Below are 21,466 nucleotides of genomic sequence, written 5' to 3'. Positions count from 1 at the left end.
TTGTATATCTTTGAGATTTTCAAATTGCAAGGTGTGCCACTATCTACTTTTTTCATCAAGACCTGAGATTTACCTTCAAGTTTTGGGGTAAACTACACGAGGCTTTGGGTATTAAACTTAATTTTAGTATAGCTTTTCACTCGCAGATAGACAGACAGTCAAAGCGAGTAATTTAGGTCTCAGAGGATATGTTACGATGTACTATTCTCGAGTTTGAAGGCAATTGGGAGAAATTTCTATCATTAGCCAAGTTTACCTATAATAATAGTTATCAGTCTAGTGTTAAAATGGCATAGTTTGAAGCTATCAGTCCAGCATTAAAATGACCTGAAAGTGTCACCCTGGAAGAAAGTTCTACGGTTTAGCCGAAAAGGGAAACTCAGTCCGAGGTTTATTGGTCCGTATAAGGTTCTCGAGACAATAGGGCTCGTAGCATATCATTTAGCTTTGTCGGTAGAACTTGAAAAGATTCATAATATTTTTCACTTGTCAAAGTTGCGACAATACAGATCTAATCCTTTCCATGTAATTTCCCCGGTTGAAATAGAATTATAGCCTGATATGACATATAGTGAGGAACTGATGAAACTTCTGAATCAGGAAATTAAAGAGTTGACAAATAAACAGATAACATTAGTAAAGGTTCTATGGCAACGTCACAATATCGAGGAAGTCACCTGGGCACTACAAGAAACTATGAAATTGCAGTATCCGAACCTGTTCTCTGGTAAGATTTTCGAGGGCAAAAATTCTTTTAGGGGAGAAAATTGTAAGAGCCTATTTTTAGTGGTACAAAAAATGGTGGTTTTGAAACCCTATTTTCCAACGATCGAGGCAGTAAATATTAAGAATATTTACTAGTCTATTATGGTTTTATATTAAATTTTAGTCCGGTAACTTTGTAGATTGAATGCTTAAATTAAGGTATATGGACTAAATCGTAAAAACTGTAAAATTTGATTTCTAATGAATTTTTTTAGCTAAAAGGTTTAATTAAGATTTTTTTTTGAGGTTTAATGTGGCAATTATACAATTTGGTTTTATATTGGACAATTTAAGAAATTTTTAAAGGTTAAAATTAACATAAAAATTAAGTTAAAAAGCATAACATAAAAAGAAACAATGTGGAAGGAAAGAAAGAGAATATTTTTTCTTCTTCATCATCCTCCATCGTTTCTCTATTTCCATGAAGCCATAAGGTTCGACAAGCTTCAAGCTTTCATTTAGTGTGTTTGATTTGTCTATTTCTTGCAATTTTTTATGTTTTTGAGATCCTGAAAGCTTGATTTAGCAAGCCAAATGATTATTTCCCGAAACTGTTAAAATTTTGAAAAGTTACCATTTGTGATTTTTTAAGTTTTTAGTGATAAAAGGTTGCATGTTGAACTTGGATGTTAAATAGCACTAAATTATTAAGTGGATTTTATTAGTTTTAAGTTTAAGGACTAAAACGTACTGAATTTAGCATAGAATTTCTATAAATCTTGATTATAGAGATTGACATAAGGATGAATGTAACACCCTATACCTGGCTTGGTCGCCAGGCCCAATACGGGATGCCACACCACCGTCTTGTCTTATTTGCTTTAAACAGAAAGCTAGATTCAATAATTCGAACGTCTAATGTTAAGTCGATCAAGTTTTAGTACGTTCAAATGATTAATTATCAGTATTACATGCAAAATCTTTCGTTAATCGATCACACAAATAGCTAGAATCATGCATAAGGGTCATTTAACAAAATTTCACAAAAATGTTTGTAGCTATCGATACTGATAATCAAGTATCGGTATTTTCCTATAGTGCTATCAATACCACTTGGAAAAACGATACCAATTGAGCATTTTGTTTCTCAATTAAAAACCCATCTGTCTAAAACTATTGGTACCTCCGAACTAAGTATCAATATTTCTTCCCCGAGTATCGATACTCGAGAAATGGTATCGATACCAAATCCCTATTCTGTTTCCAGTACATTTAATTCACAAAGGTATCGATTTCTTAAAGCCCAATACTGATACCTCTGCTACTGGAGCTAAAATTACAGCATAGGAACGCAATTAATTTATCTCAAACAGTTCCTAAACAACATGCATCAAGTACTAAGTTCAATAATCACTCATACGGCTTAATCGATAACATAAAACACCCAAATCGAGTTCGAACATTTGTCATCATGTTAACATCAATGACTAAGTATTCTAGCATAATAATAATATGAAGTTCACATAAACAAGCTCAAATGTCCAAAATTAACAACTAAAATAGGTTCTACCACATTTCTTATCTCCCAAAAATAAATAAGAATAATAAAACACCTACAAAGAATCACCAGACTTCCTTGGATCACTCCTTTGGAAACCATACCACCCACACCATGACGTCACTAATCTGCAAATGTTGAAATGAGGGAGTGAGCTTTTGCAAGCTCAGTGAATGAATAGAATAACCACAGCATAAACATGTCATCATGCAACATAACTGGTCATTCACTCACAAATAGCACATTCTTAAGTCTAGCATCATCTAATATTAAAACATGCATAGTCTAGGAGTCTTTTCTTAGCACATATACAAAATCATTCAAGCATAGAACATATTCCACACAGTTATATAACATAAGATAAGATGGCACTTGGATTATGAAACATATAGTGAGCTCTATCATCACATATCAAATACACAGATCTTCTTACACCACATAAACTTGTAGAGTCAAACATGTCCCAAAAGTGAAGCGTATAGCTAACACTCTCCTTATTTCCCCTCAAATGTCCTGTTGAATGGAGCTTTAGCTCCCATTCCCTTATCCCTCCAAACATGTCCTAGGGCCTCAACACCCAAAATCTCTATACATATAAGTGAGTACTCACAATCCTACTATATCCAATGGTTCCAAGATCACAAGGCCAAAATATCCAAGAAACAACACATATTACTTACTGATTATCCGTGCATTATCATTGCATTATAGCATCTTTTGCAGAACACTAGCATATTCGTATAACATATATATTGTACATTTATTACTTGCATATAATTACACTTTACACAATAAGCACCTTATCCACATATCACATATCATGTATATTATACAACCACATAATCCCAAGACAAGTATAGTTCAAGAAAACTTACACTTGGAATTTAGAGTAGGGTTTAGGCTACTCTAAATTCTCAATTATCACAGGACTCGTGTTTACGAGTAGCAATTCTATACACTCACCACTTTATGCTTTTGTCAAAAACTGAAAGCTCAACTAACGTTCTCTCACTCTTAGAAGGCTCTAATAAATCTGAAGCTTAACACATAATCACACAATAACCACGATCAAATATCAACCAAATATTCACTCAAACTGACTAAAACATAAAGCTAAGTTCCCATGTACCTTAAACTATTATCATAACAAATTTTATATACTAATATATCAATCTATACTCAACCTTTTTGCTTAAAATTAGTTCTGTTCATCTAATTATTCATCTACACCTAATTCACAACCTTCAAACTAAACAAACCTACTCAATTTATGGTATCGACATTTTTCGACATCTTTTAGGCAATATTCATAAAATTCATTAAAACATGGGAAATCATTAACGAACCTTTAGTATAAGTTTGAAAACCTTCTATTCATGCTAAAATGAGTTGAAAATCACTTTGAAACCAAGTTTTTATGCAAAATCTCGAAATCCACCATTAATGGCTTGATTTTCAACTTTTATTTAAAATATGCGATTTGAGGGCTAATAATTCAGTTCTAGAGTCTATATAGCATTAAAAATTTATGAATACATGAATGATTGCCTTTGGCAGAACAATGAACGAGTTTTGAAAAAAATCCAAAAACCACACGTTTGATGAAGATGATGAAATTTATGGAGTTTTTAGCTATTTTTTCCTTGAAGGTTTATGATAATAAATGACTTTGGAATGATGAGAAATCAATGCATTTTGATTTGGAATAAAAAATCAATGGAAATAGCTAGGGAAAAGCAATGGGTGGCACAAGTTTTAAAGGGATAAGAAACAGACGTGAAAAACATATGTATGGGGAAGAAATAGATTCAATTTTACAAAATGGTAAAATGCAACGTAAATTGCCTACTATTTTGAATTTGTTAAAAATTAGTTTTTTTTTTAAATTAAGGGTTTCTAGAACACTTTTTCATAAATTGATTTGACAGTTTAGATGCTTTAGTCGAAAATACTATCGAGTACCAACCTTACAAAATTCCGAACTCATATAGGTCAAAACTCCCAAAATATCCACTAAACTCTTAGGCCCTATTTTGGGGTGTTACAATGAAATTGAAAATGGATTGAAAAACGAAGCTTAATTATAAAAGAACGTAAGTTTCGGTTTTAAGAACTAAATTAAATAAAAGGTAAAAGTTCAGCGAAATATTGTAAAATGTTATAAAAAGATCATATGCATATGTTTAGATATTATAAGGTATTTGGAGTTTATAATTGAATTAAATTATTATATAGATCAATAATCAAATCAACCGGTTGATAAACGCGAAAAAGGAAAAATTGCTATCCCTTAGTGTTGTATTCGTTATTGTTCTGGTTAAGTAAGTTCGTATAATATTATTTTGACTTTAGTAATTTGTGTTTCATTATACATGTATATATATTATTTTTTGTTGAAATGTATGAATTATGAAGTTCGACATTGAAAGGATTGAATTGCAAAGTACAATATATGTGTCTTGAAGGAATAGATAGACGATGTGGAATGTTAATTGAACCATTTTTATGTATGAGACAATGTTATATTCATGGAAAGTATATGAGAATTGATTAAAGGCCCGTGTGAACTTAGTGAATGATTAAGATACAAATGACATGTCATTAGGGTTTAAAGTATCAGGTATTATAGACCGGTGACTATATTATCAGGTACTTTGTACCGGTGTGTATATTGTATCAGGCACTATGTGTCGGTGTTTTTATCTTATCAGGTACTATGTACCAGTGTTGGATACCTTACTGATGGCTGAGATCCAACATATGTTGAGGATTCTCCCCAGCTCGTGTGAGCAGCATCGAGTAGAGGTTAATGTCCCTATTTATATCTCGTTTGAGCATAGCTATCCTAAGTTTCCGAGGTTGATTTACAAAAGTTCTCCGGGGGAAACTAAGTTATCAAATGGAAGAGAATTTATATGAAGATGTAAAACAAGAAATGAGCATGGTTATTATAGTTACTATGTTAGTTATATGTATCTAATGTGTATTATATGATTATGTACTAACCAGGTTCGATATAGCATGAATTGTTTAAGGTGACAAGGAATACTATGTTATTATGTTATTTTCAATTATTAAGATATAAAATGTCAGGTATGTTGTGTTTAAATTCATACGAACTTACTAAGCGTTGACTAAGCTTACCTTTGTCTCGTTTTTTTCATCCTTGTAGATTATCAGAAATTGTGTTGTCAATTGGTTCATTTTCGGTGTCACATCCCGAATTTTTATGCTAACTTTTCATGGTTGTAGCAAGATTGAGTTTGTAACCTCCCTAAACCGGCCTCGACATCATGACTGAATTCTGAATGCTGCATTAGCCACTGAAATGGCCTAGTAAAAATTATCAATGTTTATAAAATAATATTTTTAAAACATTTGTATATCTTAGAAAAAAGCTTAGCGTCATATCTCTTTTTCACAAAAACTTACAAGTTTCATAAACCTATTGTTTTTAATAATTACCTTGCAATGGTGACTATTTTTTACAAGGCGTAATTTTCAAAATTACCCTTAATGTTTATGGGTTTTTGGGTTTGATCCCTTGACCTTTTCTTTTGGATTGATGCCCTCAATGTTACCATTTTTCTAGAAATCAGCTCAATTTTAACGGGAAACGTGAGTTATCGTATTGTGGACCCCAGTCTATTGGGCAATATGTTTGGATGAATGATGTACGCCAAGTCATCCTAACGGGCTAAGGGGTGTTACATTGCTTGATGATTTTTGGCACTTAGAAATGATGATTTTGTGATGAAAGTTTAGGTATTGGTATTATGGTATATTTGATAATGAATTGTTTGATTGAGAGTTGTTGTATTGTGGTGTCAATTGTGGCATATTGGTTAGAAGATTAGGCAATGTTTTATAGTGTGTCTTGACATGTTTGAATAGTTATGTTGTGAGTATAAGCATTGGTATGTGTTTGGAATTTTTTGGAATAGGTAGCTTGCATGAAAAGGCACGGTCATGTGACCATCGATAGAAAGTTACACGGGCTGGCCACATGCCCATATGGTATTGTTTATATGGTCATTATTTTAGCACACGGTCCATGAACATGGCCGTGTGACTTTAAGTTGAAAATTTTGCATCTAGGTCCACACGACTTCAATTAGTTACATGGCCTGGCAACACGATCGTGTGACTCGTTTCCACATGGTTTTACGTTTTCACAAGGCCTGGGCACACGACTGTGTGACTCTTTTTTGTTGAAATTTCCCTACTTTTTGTTAAGTTTTTGATTAAGTCCCTATTTGATTCTAGGTTGATTTGAAAGTTTTCGTAAGCTCGTTTGAGACTCAATTTTACTTGTAAATCATGTTATACGTAGATTATGGAATGTTTTCTTGTTTAATTGAATGTTTAAACCCAAAATTATATGTGACAAGCATTGTTAACTGTCGTAGCATCCTATAGCTCGAGTCCGATGACCAAACTGGGTGAAGAATATTACATATGGTGTGATAATTAAAAGAGAAAAGTGTGAAATATGATTGGTTGAACATTTTATTATTATTTCATTATAAGATATTTTGCATTAAATTATAATATTTTATTGTAAGATATTTGCATGTGTCACTTATATATGTGCAAGAGAATTTTCATTTCTTTACAATTTGGTCCCTTACCATAAAACTCCACTTTTCTTCCAAATTCCTTGAAAATTTTCATAGTCACCCAAAAGGAGAAGTGTTGTAGAGATACTAGACAATTAGATGACCATCTTAGAAGCAAGAAATGAGAAATTAGAAGTAATGAAAGTTGAAAGAAAAGGCATGAGAGTGATGAAACTGAGAAAGAAATAGAAGAGAAGCAAAAAGAGGTGATGTTCTTGCAAAAAGAGGTAAGTGTTCGTTTTAATTTCATTGATATGTAATAATTTGAGTGTTAAATATGTGATTTTTATTTAAGTAGTAGAGATGGAAAATATATTATAAATTGTAATTCATATATATTGATATAATTTGTGTAGGAGTAGTTATGATAATTTAAGTGATATTGAATAACAATTTAATAGTTGATAAGTAAAATAGATGTTAAATATTGGTATGAGTGTATAAATCATAATAGGTGAATATATCCATTAAAACAGTTTTGGACAACAGCAGTGATTTAAATTTGAAAATTCATCAATAATTGTATAAATTGATTTAAAGGTTGAATTAAATATGGAATTAAACCTTATCAAGTCTAGTTTTGCTTAAAAGAAACGGTGTAAGTAACGAAATGGTATATTATGAGATATATTAATTGGACATTGAATTGACGTCATGAGGACAGGCTCACCATGTCGCAACAAGCATAAGACAGTGAGTGACGTCACAACGAGGAACCCCCCAACTTTGCAATGACGGCTCAGGGCTTTGAAAACTTTGTAGTTTGGTCTCTATCCAATTATAAACAATTATGAGAGTTTTCAAAGTTTGAATTGAAATTAGATAAGTTTTTAAATTGTATTTTAAACACTAATTGATCTTAGTAGTTCGGTTAAAATGATAAAATGAATTGAAATTAACAGTAGTTGCTTTGGCAACGAATGTAACACCTTGGAGCTGTGACCTGACGATTGGGTCAGGTATGAGGGTGTTACATATTCCTTCAATCATTTAGATTCCTAGGTTTTTCCTTTTCTTCCAAGTATTCAATACATTTAAATGTTTTAGTTGTCAAAAGTTGCAAAGTGTTAAATTGGACCGTAGATTTGTGGAATATTCTTATTTGTCAACATTTCCATCTAAAGTTTCTTCATGATTTACTAAGGATTTCTTAACCCTTACCTCTTTTGTAATTATCTGATAATTCATTTGAGCATGAAATTGGTTGGGATTTATGTTTTGATGATGGGTAGGAACTAAACTTCATAGTGGTTGATTGATTGAAATGTTGCATGATTAATTTTAGGGTTAAAGGCTAAATCGTAAAAATTAGATTAAATTTAATAAACTTTAAAACTTAGAATTGATGACTCTTGGGGAACATTTAGATAAGTGAAACCAAGAAGAGATCCTATTGTGAACAAATTTTATTTTCCCGATTTAGTCTAGTGAGTCAAAAGATAAATTGGACTAAATCATCTAATTGGGTAAAATGGTTGTCGAGAGGTAAAATTGGACCGAATAGATGTTTAAGCAATTTAAATCCCTAATCTGAGAGTTAATTAGCAACATGTATATCAATCGAACACTTTATTTCATCGGATTAATACTTTTGTATTTTGGTTTTTATGCAATTTAGTCCTATTAGGTATGATTTTGTTTAATCAACTTCATTTTATGGATTGTCGTAATATACCACTTAGTCATTATCTAGCTAGACTTCATAATTGCATGCTTAATCATTGTTCATTCACCATACCACACGATCTCTCTTAGGTTCGATCCTCGGAATACATCGTTTTCTGTTGTAACATATAAATATTACAACTAGCCTTTCACACTTGTAGTAAAAGTCGCTTTTCATTTCTCGATATTTTGTGCTAATTCTTTGCTCGGTGTATGAACACCAACGTGCGCGGTCACTCATTATAACCAATATTTCTTCATTCGGAAAGTCTTTACATCCCATCTGATTAACTATATTTTTTTGAAAAATGAACTTAATTTTCGTTATCTTGACACTCTTGACGAGTTGGGATGGACAAAAGTCTTGTTGTATAATGACCATTGTCATGACAATCTTGTCTTTGCTTTATACTCCAGTGCCAAACTCGTTCATGATTCCACTAGTTGTAAGTTCATACCTATTACGTCTTATCTTATGGGTACCGAAATAAAGATAGATATTAACACCATTTCCACCCATTTAGATACTTTTAATGCCGATGATCGCGAGATCAATGGTGAGTTCCCTCCATTCATTCAGCCTTATGGAGATAGTGTTGGTTCCTTAGAGCTTCATGATCATTTTCTTCAATTAATCAACTCTTATAAAATTGACTCGACCCATAAACATGCCACTAGGGGTGAGCATTCGATCGAATCGAATCGAATCGAAAATTTTCGAGTTAATTGAGTTTTCGAATCTCATTTTATCATCCTAACTTTATTTGAAGTTTTCTCGAATCGAGTCGAGTGAGATGGAATTCTAATCGAATCGAATCGAATATATTTGTCCGAGTTAAATTTTAAAAAATAATTTTGGGTCCTTGTAACCACTGTCACCCATCGTAATAAAATTTGTCCACCTTAATCAATTTTTTTATTAACTTTCATCACCTCATAATTTATTTATTAATTTTTTATATACTGGTTAGCTTCTTTGCTTGCTTAGTTGTTTCAATTATCTTCAGATTCTTGTCACTATGTATTTTGGAATTAAAAAATATATTAAATGTAAAAATATGGTTTTTTAATAAAAGTTATTTTAAAAATAAAATGCGAAATTGATACCAATATAAAATTTTAACACAAATATTTTATGGCATAATTAATAATTCAATTTTAATATAAATATTCAATATGACTAAACAATTCAATAATATAAATAATATAAAATGTGAAATTTAATTTAATAATATAAATAGTAGATATAAATAAAATTATTACTACTTATGTTTAGTGATTTTTCTTTGGATAATTTTGATTTTTTATTTGAGAGTAAAGGGTGAGAAGTAAAAGTTTAGGGGGAAAATAAAAATTTTGGGGGAATAAAAGTTTGAGGGAAAGTAAATAAGGGGAGTAAAATTTTGGAGGGAAAATATTAAAAAAATTTGGAGGGGGAGAGTTTGGGGTAGATGAGAGGTGGGATGAGAAGGGAATAAAAGTTTTAGGGAAAAAGTGGGATGGAGTAAAAATTTTGGGGAAAAGTAAAAGGTTTTGAGGGTTTTTGGGAGTAAAATTTTGAGAAAAAGTAAATGGAGGAGTAAAATTTTGGTGGGAAATGAATTTTGGGTAGATTGGGGGGTTGGGAGGGGAGGGGAGTAAAAGTTTTGGGGGGAAAGTGGGAAGGAGTAAAAGTTTTGATGGAAAAGTAAAAAGGTTTGGGAGTTTGGGGTAAAAATGTAAAATATTATAGTTTGATATTCGAATTATTCGAATTATTCGAGTTATTCGAATTCGAAAATTCAACTCGATTCGAACTCGAAATTTGAAAAAAAAATTTGAGTTGATTCGAATAACTCGATTAACTCGATTCGTTTAACTTGAAATTCGAAATTTTTTTCGATTTTTTTGAGTCGAATCAAATTTTGCTCACCCCTACATGCCACAATTTGTCTTATGGATTATTGGATCATCCATTGCATCCAAACCAAGCATAAGTTGAACTTAGCATTGATCATCTTTCTTCATATGATAAGGGTTATCAAGAGTTCTTCTTCGACCATTTTTTCCTTAAGTATAACACTCTCCTATCCATCCTTTTTCATAAGCTAGGTATCAATGTCGATATTGATCCTGCTCATCAAGTTCAACAAGTGAAAGAGGATGACAAGGTCACTCGCCATGCCACCTCTACTTCTTCCCGCACATCTATGGTTTTCAAGTCTTTTTGGGTCACCTCCAATGAAATTCATGCTCACTTTGATGCTCGATTTGATTCTTTTACTGAGTTGTTTGAAGGTTAGATGTATGCTCTTGAGGAGAACACGGTAGCTCTTATGTCTCATTTCCCTCCTCCTCCTATAGATGATTAGGTTGTTTGAACTTATGCATGCTTTTTACTTTCTATGTCTCTCTTGTTATGGATGTTTTTAGTTCTTTGCTTGACATACTTGATGTTCTATTTTGGTTGTTTTATCATTAGGATTAGGGGTGAGCGTTCGATCGAATTGAATCGAATTGAATCCAAGGAAAAAATTTTGAGTTAATTGAGATGACGAATCCTATTTTATCATCCTAACTCGATTTGAATTTTTCTCGAATCAAGTCAAGTAAGACAGAATTCGAATCGAACATATTTGTTCAAGTTAAATTAAAAAAATATCTTTGGGTCCTTATAGCCACTGCCACCCACCGTAATCAAATTTGCCCACCATAATCAAATTTGTTATTAACTTTCATCCCCTTATAATTTATTTATTAATCTTTTATATACGGGTTAGCTTTTTTGCTTGCTTAATTATTTCAATTATCTTCTGATTCTTGTCACCATGTATTTTGAAATTAAGAAATATATAAATGTAAAAAATGTGATTTTTTAATAAAAGTTATTTTAAAGATAAAATATGAAATTGATACTAACAAAAAATTTTAACACGAATATTTTATAACATCATTAATAATTCAATTTTAACAGAAAATGATAAAGATTCAACATGATTAAACAATTCAATAATATAAATAGTACAAAATGTGAAATTTAATTCAATAATATAAATAGTAGATATAAATTTGAAAAAAAAAGTTTTTGGGGTTTGGGAGAAAGTAAAAGTTTTGCGGGATTTGGGGGAAGTAAAAGTTTTGGAGAGAAAGTAAAAGAATAAAAAGTTTTAGGGGTTTGGAGGAAGTAAAAGTTTTGAGAGGAAAGTAAAAAAAAAGTTTTGAGGGTTTGGGGGGAGTACAATTTTTTGGGGGAAAGTAAAAGGGCTTGAGGGGGAGGTTGAGAGAAGGGAAGTAAAAGGGTTGATATTTGGTTTATTCGAATTATATAAGTTATTCGAATTCAAAAATTTAACTCGATTCGAACTCAAAATTCAAAAAAAAAATTCGAGTTGATTCGATTAATTCAATTCGAATAGTTCGATATTCGAACGTGTTTTCAATTTTTTCGAATCGAAACAAATTTTACTCACCATTAACTAGAATATTATTTTATAGTTGTAGCACATGACTTAATTTTGGATTTTTTACTTTCTATGCCTTAACTGTTATTTCCATTTCCTCCATATGTCATGATGAATATTTTGTTCAATGCTTTTATAACTTTTTTTTAGCTCTCCTTTGATTTTCTAATGTTCTTTTATATACCAAAAAGGGAGAGATAAAATATAGAAAATTTTTCCAAATTGAACACTTATTTTCAAATAAAAATATGTTGGGTAAACTTAATTTTCCAATCTTTCAAATTGTCCAAATATAAATAATTGTTCTTTTAATGCTTTCAAAAAAAATTATTCAAATTAAAAATTGATAACTTTGTAGCGAAAAGTTTTTATTAAAAAGGAGTCACAATTTGAAAAAAAATTGAATTAGGGGAAGTTCTTAAAGGCAATTTTCTTAAGTATTGTTATATAAAAAAGGATATTATTAAAGCTTGATTTTTTAATATTTTGACATAACAAATTGTCTTTAAATCAAATTTAGTAAAATAGTTTTTTGAAAAATTATTTTCAAGTTAATTTTTAAAATAAAAAACACAATTTTTAAGTTGCACTAGGTCAAGTGCAGTACCTGACCAAAAAAGTATGGTACCTAAGAGTCAATAGGCAAAGTGACTCATGGGCATCAGACCCTTTCGAAAAAGGTAGCGATACCTAAGAGTCAGTAAGCAATTTACATACAAAGGTATCGCACCCCACGTATTTTATTAAGGCACTCCATTTCCCAGGGATCACACCCCCATGAAATGATATCGCACCAAAAATGAAGAGATACCGCACCCCTCCAAGCTGAAGTGCAGTACTCATGGCCTCAACGGTCACTTTTTGACCAAAGCAACTAGACCCTTGTGGCTTATGTTTCAATCCCTAAAGACTTGCAAAAGCATTTAATGTAGGTATTAAAGATTCCAACAGCTCCAATTTATTTCTAACATTTTCAAATGACTATTAATCCAATCATATAAATGGAACATAATAACACTCTAAACAAGTTAATAAACAAGCTTACAAAGATTAAGAGCAAAAATCCAATCTTTTTAATTATTGTTCTCATTTTTTCTTGTACACATTTGTGGGGTTAATTTTGATTCATTCTTTCAAGTGTTGTATTGTTATACGAGAGTGCTTAATTGTTACATATCAACATTTTAGAGGTGATAATCATTCCAAACTTTATTTTTCATTTTTGTAAAGATTTACTCAAGGTTTTGGGTAAAAAACCTTCAAGGGAAGTAAACCAATCTTGCCTATTGTAAAGACTAAGATTCTCAAGGTTAAACTAGAGGTATCAATGGGCTAACCTAGCCCGCCTAAAAAGCCCATTTCACTATTCAAAAGATAATAAAATTTTAAAAATTTTAAATTTTAAATTTTAATTGATATTTTATATACTTTTATAATTAAATTTAAATTAAAAAAATTATTTAAATTAAATTTAGGCCGAATCAGCTTGACTTGAGGTGCGAAAATCCTTATCCAAGCCCAACCCTAATCAGGTCGAGCCTATTGGGCCAAGTGAACTACTCGACCTTTGGACAGGTCTAGGTTGAGGTTCAAATCTAGTGAATTTGAGAAACCCTTAGTTCTAATAAGCTAAGGTAGTATATGTAGGTCATTGAGGTCGAACCATTAGAAATTCTCGAGTCTCCATTATTTACCTTTGCTTAAATTTTTTAAAACACCAATTCATCTTCCTCTTTGTGATTATTGATCCTAACAAATCCTCTCCTTTATGAAAGATAAGAATTTAATCCCTCGATTTTAATTTATCAGAAATTAATACTTGGTACTTTATGAAAACATAAAAGTTACTCTAATTGGATAGCAGTGTTAAACCTTATGGTTAAATTACTAACTTGAAATCACCAATTCAACGAGTTATGTATAATGAATAAACAAAAATTAAAAGTTCAACAATTTACATTAAACAAATTAACAGAACTCGGTAATTAATGTTCACTTGTTTACCAATAATTGAACTAATTTTACGATTTTTGTAAAATATAATAATTAAATTCTGACAAAATAAAAAAACTAACTTCGAAATTCATAATTACACGTTATTTAAAAACTCTAAATAGATATAACATTCAACATGTGAATCAAAATGATATGTATGTATGTCAAAGCTTGGGATTTGGTTTGGTTGAGGTCACATGTTAAAGGTGAACGGGGTATGTAACAGCTTCCAGGAGTTGGGGGGCTTCTCTTCTAATGTTCATATTCTATAATGTTACGTTACAACTACAACTTATGACCCGCATCTTATTAAACCGTTATATTGACTTCAGTTTCCAGTCTTAATTATGTTTTTTTACTTTTTCCAAATAATTTGGTTCATCTCAATCATTATTATAAAAGGGTGGATAGATTGAGTGACATAATTCCTCAAATCGTAAGGATAAAAAGAAAATGTCAAGTGGGAGACCATCATCATCAACACTGGTAGGAAAGAAGAGCAAGAAGATGGCATCAAGTTCAAAGCCAAATGCAGTGTCATTGCAAGACAAGTTACAAATGGTAGAAAATGAAGAGCAGGTTGTGCTTAAACACATACATGATCTTAGCAAATGGGTATCTATTACTTACTCTTGTTGTTTACACAAAATTCACTCTCTTAATTCTGGAAAATAAAATTATGCTTATTGGCTTTGGGAAAACTGACAGACAGATGCAATAGATGGAATGAACGAAGAGCAGTTAAAGGAATACCTTGAAAACAGACCTCAAGAACTCAAAAGTGTGAAGATCAACAACAGCAACAACAAGCCTAAACAAAAGCAAAAATCCAAGCTCCAAAAGTCTAAGCCTTCAACATGCAGTGGAATAATGGCCTCTGTATGGAAGTTCCACAAGGAAGATAATGATGAAGATGATGTTAACAAAGGCATACAACACACACTTCCAAGTAGCCAAGTAAAGTGAGCCTCAATAAATCAAGCTGGTGATTAACTTTTTTCATTTATAGCCAAATGGCCTATAGTCTATTTGTATAATGCTGGGTAATTTAATAACTATAGTTCAATCATTAATTTCATTTACAGCACAAGATGTATCTTTCTCTTTATTGCAATCAAAGAGAAATAATTTCAGTAAAGAACATGGATCTAAATTACCATATCTCCATCTTGTAAACATGAATGCAAAAGATCCAAGTACACACCTACAACAGATCCCATTGGTCATTTTGCATAAAATTCAATTAGATCAAACACAAATTTGATGATTCACTATATATGGTTTGCAAGATACCAGGAGACCAACCTGAAGCATAAAACAATAAACAATTCATTCTGTTCTTGCATTTCTCCCACCTTTCTTACTAACTGCCTCACACAATCGGCATGGTAATGTGTCAAGGCTTGTTGCACGGGCCTTTGCATAGTTACCTAATACACCACATCTTCTCCAGGCATGGTACTCAGCATAAGCTACAGGATCATTAGCAAGGGCTTTCACGTAAGAAGCCAATTCCTCCATGGACCTAAACTTAGTTCCATCTATAATTGAATGTGGAGGGACAAAGTCCAGCACATTGGGAGCTCCAAAATAAATAGGAACCGCACCAGAGTCCAAAGCATAAAATAGCTTCTCGGTCACGTAGCTCTCTGTAACTGTATTTTCAATTGCGAGGACAAATTTGTAATGAGACATGGCACAATGTAAATGGTCCCACCACTTCGGGGTATTAGCATCATTGGTACACTCAGGGTAGAAGGAAAGGGCCATGTCTAAACCACCAACATTGTTCAGACATTTGCCAAAGGAGTGGTGAGGCAGCAACCTGAGGAAACTCTTAGCAAGCTGATTTCTTTGAGAAAGGCAGCGTGATGAAGACCAATAAACAAGTGTCTCCTAGAAATAGATTTACCAAAGAAAAAAAGGAAACCCAAATGTATTACAACCAAGTATTTATTGAAGGGGAATATTGAGAACACATGAACAAAGAATATAAACCAACTGCTCACATTGTTCTTATATGAAGATATGTGATAATTTCGACCATTATGAAAGAGAGCACCAGCATAAGTTGACTGAACATCATCTTTTGCATGGTAACTGATGAATAGATCCTCTCGACCTGAACGCCTTCTGCCAGCCTCAAGGTCCATGTACACACGAAGTGGATCTCCACTGTGCCTCTAACCAGAAAGAAAAGAAAAGATCATTCCAATTGATCCCAGAAAATGATAACCAAAGATTGGATGTATAGATTATCTTAATAAGCAACAGGAAACCAGAACATCCATACAAAGTCGTTTTACTGGTATATTGTAAGATCTATGTGAATATGCAAGAAAGACAGATAAAATCTCTTGAAAAACTGCAGTCAGACTGCTAGCCTTCTCAGTAGACAACTGGTAATCTGCTGCTTTAATAGCTATCGTCACACTTAGCCCAAGTGTCATAAAATTCCTATTTGACATGAGAAATGCTTGCAGACAGATATAACTACTGGACTTCCTATATTTAATGAAGGGCGTCTCTGGACTTGTTACAATACTCAAGATGATAAACCTGAAACACTAGTTCTGCCTTCAGTAGGAGCAGAACGAACTTCAATAGGCAGGACTTTGAAACTGTGATGTATTGCATACTTTTACATTTTTCGGATTTCTTTCCCTTCTTTCTCAAAAGGAATGCTCCTGATAAATATTTTTAACAAGATACCAAGAAAGTTCTTTGGACAAGATTTTGTAGTGACTAATTATTTTTGTATCTAAAAGTGGAAATAAACTAAAATGGTTATGCGGCTTACTAGTCAAAGTATGTAAATACGCTTCCCTAGACACATTTTCTGGTTACAAATGTCTCAAGGACCTATCAGATCCTTGAAGGAACAATCTATATTACTACAAAGTTAATGCATCATAAAAGATTAAGTTATAGAATACAAGATTCTATTTAGATGATCCCCTAAAATGGATCCCAGGACACATAAAGCTCAATAAGAAGATTATGCATGAGACATAACCAAAGAAACTTGCTTGATTACTATAATAGTGAGGTTTCTAGGACAAGTTTCCATGACTCAGATGGAAGACACAAATGTGTTTACCAATAAAAGACACAGGATTCATATACAGACACAAGCATGCATATAATTCCTGACCCAAAATGCCCTCCTAGCAAGCAAAATCCAATGGACAAAGTTGATAAAGAGGTCTCCTATATTATGAAAGAATTTCTATAAAACATCCATTACTGCATAAATTAATGAACCCATAGGTGAAAAATGGACATGAAAGAAAAACACTTGGTTTGTTTGTTTTTGTGTATGTTCTTTTTTTTTTTTTTTTTTTTTTGGTTTTATTATTCACATTTTAAAGGAACTCAAACAAGTAGAAAGGCACAAAAATTCGCTCTTCAGAACCCTACTCCTCAGGAAGGGAAAACTGAGCCCATCTTCTACTCTTTTACAATATTTTGATATAACCCCATCCAAAAAATTTTGTAACATTTTTTCTTCTACCTTTTTCCAAGTTACTCAAGCTATAGTCGAAAAACCTTAACAACCAAACCTGACTTACATTCACAGAATCTTCCAACCCTACTTCCCAACAACTCATATAAGCTTTTTAAGTAACAAAACATCAATTTCCAACATGCTGTTTCTTCTAATCATGCAACATGCCTCATAGCTCTAAATTGCAAACGTGGTTGTGGATGTTGCATAATGCTTCTTGGTTATCACGGGCTTTTTTTTTTTCAAAATGTTAATTGGGTTCTTTCATTAACTTACAATATTCATCGCATACAAATTGTATAGATACCATATACATAGTATGTATGTGCGTGTGTGTGTGTGTGTGTGTGTGTGTGTGTAGAGAGAGAGAGATAAAAAATTTTAATTTAAGATCCATGAAAAATCCACGCCAATCAAAACAAACTTGATTCAAAACAACATTTACTAGGCATGAAAGTCCAACCCACTTGTCTTGACTCCTTGTCCCCATTTCAGCCCACGTCCTGGCTTACAAGTTTAGCTCATTCTGTGACTTACAATTTCAGCCCACTCAAGGCATGATAAATTATCTTCAAGTTTAAGCTTTAAACCAACAAAAGGTGGAACTCAAAGCAGAGAGCTTTCCATTGTGCACCCACCTACTTCAAACCAACACTTTTGTTACTTTCAATCACCTTAAAAAGAATTAAGATCCAAGCATCCCTCTTTGATATTCTTCATAAGTTCCCTTCAAAACATTAGAACTATATATAACTAAGAACTTAAACTTTTCATGAAAACATTTAGCAATTTTGCTTGGAGGTGGAATCTACCTCAGAGAGAGAGATAAGAGCTGCAGTCCTTTGAAGACCAATATGGGATTACAAGAATGAAAAAGGACTTCGGAAGTAGAGCAAAAAACTGAAGAAACAAAAGCTAGATTCGTCTTTCCCCCTGCAACAAGCTATATCTCAAACCAAAAAAAAAATTCTTCCAAAGCCTATTAAAGGCCAGCAGAAATTTATTAAAACTTAATTGATGCCAATTCATCATCCAAAATGTTTATTTTATTGATTCTTTTTTTTTTTTTTTGAAAAAAAAAATGGCCTACGTTGCTTTGTTAGGCCATTGTAGTTGCAACCAACTATAACGGGTATCAGCCATTACAAAAATTGTGATTTGATATTTTGCGCATGTAACAGCCAAAATGCAACATGGCACCTTCAAAGTCCATTGGAAGTAGTCATTACATTGCATAATGTACTTGTTTAAATGATAGGTTATGTCTCCCCTAAGTAAAAGGTATAGTGTAGAAAGAATTATTTGGAAAAAAAATTATAATGGAATAAAAGTGATTAACTTAATGTATAACTGAGAGTAATATACCATGTTATAAGAAACTAGGAATAACAATCCTCATGTACATACTAATAGATTTTCAAGATGCCAAACAGCATTTCAGCTGTTACAATTGCATTGAATCACAATCATAATGGCCAATACACGTTACAAATTGACCACAACAACAACCACAAGTGACATAAAGGCGCAATTAGCAACTACAGGCATTTTAAAAAATCGATAAAAAATGGTTTGGGTAATAAACACTCAACAACTCAATTTTAATAGCTTTCTAAAAACTTTTAATAACTTTTAAAAGATTAAAAGATGCTTTTTGTTTGAAATATAACTTCTTGCAAGGAAAAGGACATATCTAATCCTTCCTTTCTTTTTTTTCTGCTTCTTGTGTCTTGTACTTCCACTTTCAGTAGCTCATCACTTCCTTCCTCTTCCTAAAGTAGACTATCTCCAAGCAAAATTTATTTAATCTCTTTCCAACGTTGAAGTTTTAGGTTGATTCTCTGTTCGACCTAAAAAATTCTAATAAAAAGAGAGATGCTGGAATTTGAGTTCTTAGTTGGAGATGGGTAGGTGCACAGCTCACAACTTCTGGTTTCCATCCCAACAGTTGGTGATGACACAAAACCATGCTCGGAGTGAGCTAAAATTGTAAGCCATTACCGAGGATAAACAATAGACAAGGACAAATGGTTTGGACTTTCAAATTTTTATTCATGCCTTTTAAGTACATTTCAGATCAAGAACTTCTATTAACCTGGTTTTAGATATTATTTTGTTTGCGATTAATATTGCAAGTTAACTAAAGAATCTAATTAACATAAGCATTATGTGTACAAGATATTACAATATACATGTATGGAAATTTTAGAAAAAATAAATCACATTCGTGACTCGACAACCACGACAAGCTAGGTAACATCCATGACACCTGCAATCATGACACCATAACCGTATCTGCAACTAAATCCACAACCAAAGTTTATCTATTGCTAATGTTAAGAAATGGTTAAACTGGAGTAGGGATCCCTGACAGAACAAAAAAGTAAAATCTCCTAAATTCTAAATCATTACAATCTACTAATCAAATTGGTTAGTAAAGTCGCTCTTACTAACAAAATACAATTCCTCGTGTTCCCGAACCAAACATCTTGCCCACAACAGGCTGCAGCTAAATTACTAGAAAACTATACTTCACTGACATTGTGATGAATGACACATTATTGATCTCCTTACAATATCAGTTCAAAAAATTATCTCAGTGTTAAATCCACGAGACAAGTAGATCACACGTATAAAGTTCAGAAATGAATAGAATCTTCACCAAATAGCACTTTCAACTCCACGATTACGACTTTAATCAAGCAAATAAATCAAATTTTTCTATATTCCATAATTGCAGCTAAGCCAACAAGGAAAAAAAACATACCTGAAGTGGAGGGGTAGCGGTCTCAAACAAAAGGGCATCCGGTTTATCAGCAAGAACGGGAGATTTAGTCCACAAGCAACTCATCCCACATTGACAAGAATACAGATTATCCAAATTATCAGGAACCCAAGTCCATCCTTTTACCAAAACACTAACATGCTCCATTTTCAACAGATTGCAGGAAGAATGAGAAACAGGTTCCTGCAAAGACCCAGAGCTGTTAGAAAGCAAACGGATCAAATCGTGGCGTTTTAGCTTGAACTGGGAACAACCCATTTGAGAATCCCATGTCTTGAAAGCAGAGAGCAGATCAGTAAAAGGGTTAGGGTTGGAAGAAAGGGTGAGGGATGGAGTGGTAAAGGGTTGTTGGATAGAGGAGGAAACAGAAGGGAATTCAAGGAAACCAGAAAAGAAGAGGATCAAGAAAGTGAAGAACAACATGAGCGTAATGGTGAAGGTGTTGAGAGGTTTCAATTGCATGTTATTGGTGGGGTGGAAATGTAATTGTCAGTTTTGGCTACTCTAAATTTCATTCTTCAAATAAAGGGAAAGAAATGCAGAGGAAAAAGAAGAGTTGGCTTTGGGGGGTTTACCAGACTTTTTCTGTACTATTAATTAGTCTTTAAACATTTTTCATTGATGACGTATCGAAGAAGAGAAATTGGTGAGCTGCTCATATTTTATTCAATTAGTTTTTTTAATCAAAATTAAAGCATAAGGTGAAAAGTAATTACTATTTTATAAACTAAGTAGGATTCGTCCAAGACAGATAAACTTAATTAAAACCTTAGTTTTAATCTGGAAAATTGTAAGTGGATTTAATACGAAAAATATAAATAAATAAAAAGGTGGAGGATCTAATAGTTTTTTTAGTCATGATTAAGTAATTAAATGCAACTTTAATAATCTTTCCATGGAAAAAATAGTAATCCTCAGGTGAAATATAAACTAAATATTAAGGACTGAAATGACAAATAAATCATCCTTGAATAGGAGGTAATTATACTGCTTTGAAAATTTAAATAACCTTTCGCAATTATCGTATTTTTAACATAAGCATACTAAAAATGAGACTCAGAAAATATTTGTTGGCATGTAAAGCAATGAACTTTGCCATTGTATCCTCCACCTAGGGTTTTTCTATATATAATTGTCAACTTTGTAATATAATATATATATATGTATTTATGTATTTATGATATATACGAT

General features: G+C 32.3%; 2 protein-coding genes and 1 long non-coding RNA gene across 5 annotated transcripts; 1 reads left to right on the top strand and 2 right to left on the bottom strand.

The window, feature by feature from the left end:
• Nucleotides 1-14,435: 14,435 nt before the first annotated feature.
• On the top strand, nt 14,436-14,948 carry LOC121224971 (uncharacterized). Its single transcript, XM_041108629.1, has 2 exons — nt 14,436-14,597; nt 14,691-14,948. The coding sequence occupies exons 1-2, from the start codon at nt 14,436-14,438 to the stop codon at nt 14,946-14,948; spliced, it is 420 nt and encodes a 139-aa protein (XP_040964563.1).
• On the bottom strand, nt 14,501-20,901 carry LOC107920235 (alpha-(1,4)-fucosyltransferase). Of its 3 annotated transcripts, XR_001690547.2 has the most exons (5): nt 20,258-20,866; nt 15,992-16,165; nt 15,288-15,878; nt 15,140-15,186; nt 14,501-14,859 (listed from the first exon to the last, which is right to left on the bottom strand). XR_001690547.2 is itself a non-coding variant. In XM_016849835.2 (4 exons), exons 1-3 carry the CDS (start codon nt 20,735-20,737, stop codon nt 15,312-15,314), a joined length of 1,221 nt encoding a protein of 406 aa, XP_016705324.1. In that variant the 5' UTR covers nt 20,738-20,866; the 3' UTR covers nt 14,956-15,186; nt 15,288-15,311. The 3 variants fall into 3 exon arrangements, 2 of the variants coding, with proteins under 2 accessions (XP_016705324.1, XP_016705323.1); XM_016849835.2 differs by lacking the exon at nt 14,501-14,859 and having other exon boundaries at nt 14,956-15,186; XM_016849834.2 differs by lacking the exon at nt 14,501-14,859 and having other exon boundaries at nt 14,956-15,878; nt 20,258-20,901.
• LOC121224924 (uncharacterized) lies at nt 17,308-20,247 on the bottom strand. Its single transcript, XR_005922658.1, has 2 exons — nt 18,303-20,247; nt 17,308-18,217 (listed from the first exon to the last, which is right to left on the bottom strand). It is a non-coding gene; the product is annotated as an uncharacterized lncRNA (long non-coding RNA).
• Nucleotides 20,902-21,466: the final 565 nt, after the last annotated feature.

This window comes from Gossypium hirsutum, chromosome D13 (assembly GCF_007990345.1).
Source record: "Gossypium hirsutum isolate 1008001.06 chromosome D13, Gossypium_hirsutum_v2.1, whole genome shotgun sequence".
Taxonomy (NCBI): Eukaryota; Viridiplantae; Streptophyta; class Magnoliopsida; order Malvales; family Malvaceae; genus Gossypium; species Gossypium hirsutum.
The sequence above is the reverse complement of the archived record's forward strand: the minus strand, read 5'-3'. Positions and strand labels throughout refer to the sequence as shown.